The following is a 1,172-nucleotide window of genomic DNA, read 5'->3' as shown; positions in this document are numbered from 1 at the left end:
TATTAACAAAACATCACTGTATAAAATCTCGTGTCAAATTAGAAATGATCCACACATGGTAGTAGCAGTAGTTATATTTTTCAAAAGATGTAGCTAGCTTCCTAAGAACCATCCGTGAATTATAATTAAGTGGCAATAAAATATTAAACCCCAAACCGAAAGGACCACCCAACTTAATTAATCACTTAATCACTTAATTTCATAATCATGTCTTTACAGGAGCGAACGTGCAGTTCTATATTATATACTACCACTCCTTAGCAGTTAGCAACATTAAAATAATTAATTAAGCCTTAACACCTTTTATTTTTCCTTGTTTTTCATTCCCTTGGCTGTGATCCATAGCAACTTTCACTTTGAATATCAAATGTCTACACATGAACACATATTGCCAATATAAGCCTTTTAAGAAAAATATAGACTCAAATCTAATCAATAAAAGTAACATACATTAGTGCCAACAAAACAACAAACATGACATTTACATAAATTACAAATCAACATTATTATCATAAACAGACATAAAAAAAAAAAAAATTGATCATGGGAGAAGCTTGAGTGTAGACGAATGTGCATAAGTTTTATTCCTGTGGTATACAAATTCTCCCAACAACCCCATTCTGTCGTCTTCCTCATTAATCCTTCCATGAGCAACCGTCTTGCTCCGCCTCAACCCTCCCGCTCCGGCCGGGGCAGCGGCCGGAGTGAGCCTCATGAGGTCCCGCAGTTGCTCGTCTGCACTTCTGAAGCCCGAGTTGACACTCGCGCTTCTGGGCAGACTAGCAATGTGCGGGGTCGGGCACCCCATGGCGTTGCCGTACGTCACGCAGCCGCCGCCCGTGGCCATGAGGCTCTGCATGTAGAGGTCCCGGGCCCGGGCCAGGGCCCGGAACGGGCATTTGATGTAACGGACGAATTTGCTCTGCGCTCCGACCCTTTTGGATCTCATTTGGAATGAAGCTAATTTGAAGATTAATGTGTTGTGGTATTTATATAAATGTTGGATAAGATTTGTTTATTAGTACAACATTATGATGCGATTTGGAAAGTGATACGTTGCGGGTTGTGAGGCTCTTTTGGCGGTGTGGGCCAAGGGGAGCACATGGAAGGATGCCATGCAATAACTCTAATGTTTTGATTATTCATTGTTGGTAAAAGTGGTGGACTTTTTC

General features: G+C 41.1%; 1 protein-coding gene across 1 annotated transcript; it reads right to left on the bottom strand.

Annotated features, from left to right (window-relative positions):
• Positions 1 to 386: 386 nt before the first annotated feature.
• On the bottom strand, positions 387 to 950 carry LOC148931638 (uncharacterized). Its single transcript, XM_089063477.1, has one exon. The coding sequence runs from the start codon at positions 947 to 949 to the stop codon at positions 542 to 544; it is 408 nt and encodes a 135-aa protein (XP_088919603.1). The 5' UTR covers position 950; the 3' UTR covers positions 387 to 541.
• Positions 951 to 1,172: the final 222 nt, after the last annotated feature.

This window comes from Salvia hispanica, chromosome 2, assembly GCF_029641045.1.
Source record: "Salvia hispanica isolate PSC_SH4W2 chromosome 2, Shi_PSC_v1, whole genome shotgun sequence".
NCBI classification, from domain to species: Eukaryota; Viridiplantae; Streptophyta; class Magnoliopsida; order Lamiales; family Lamiaceae; genus Salvia; species Salvia hispanica.
This window is presented reverse-complemented; position numbering and strand designations above follow the sequence as displayed.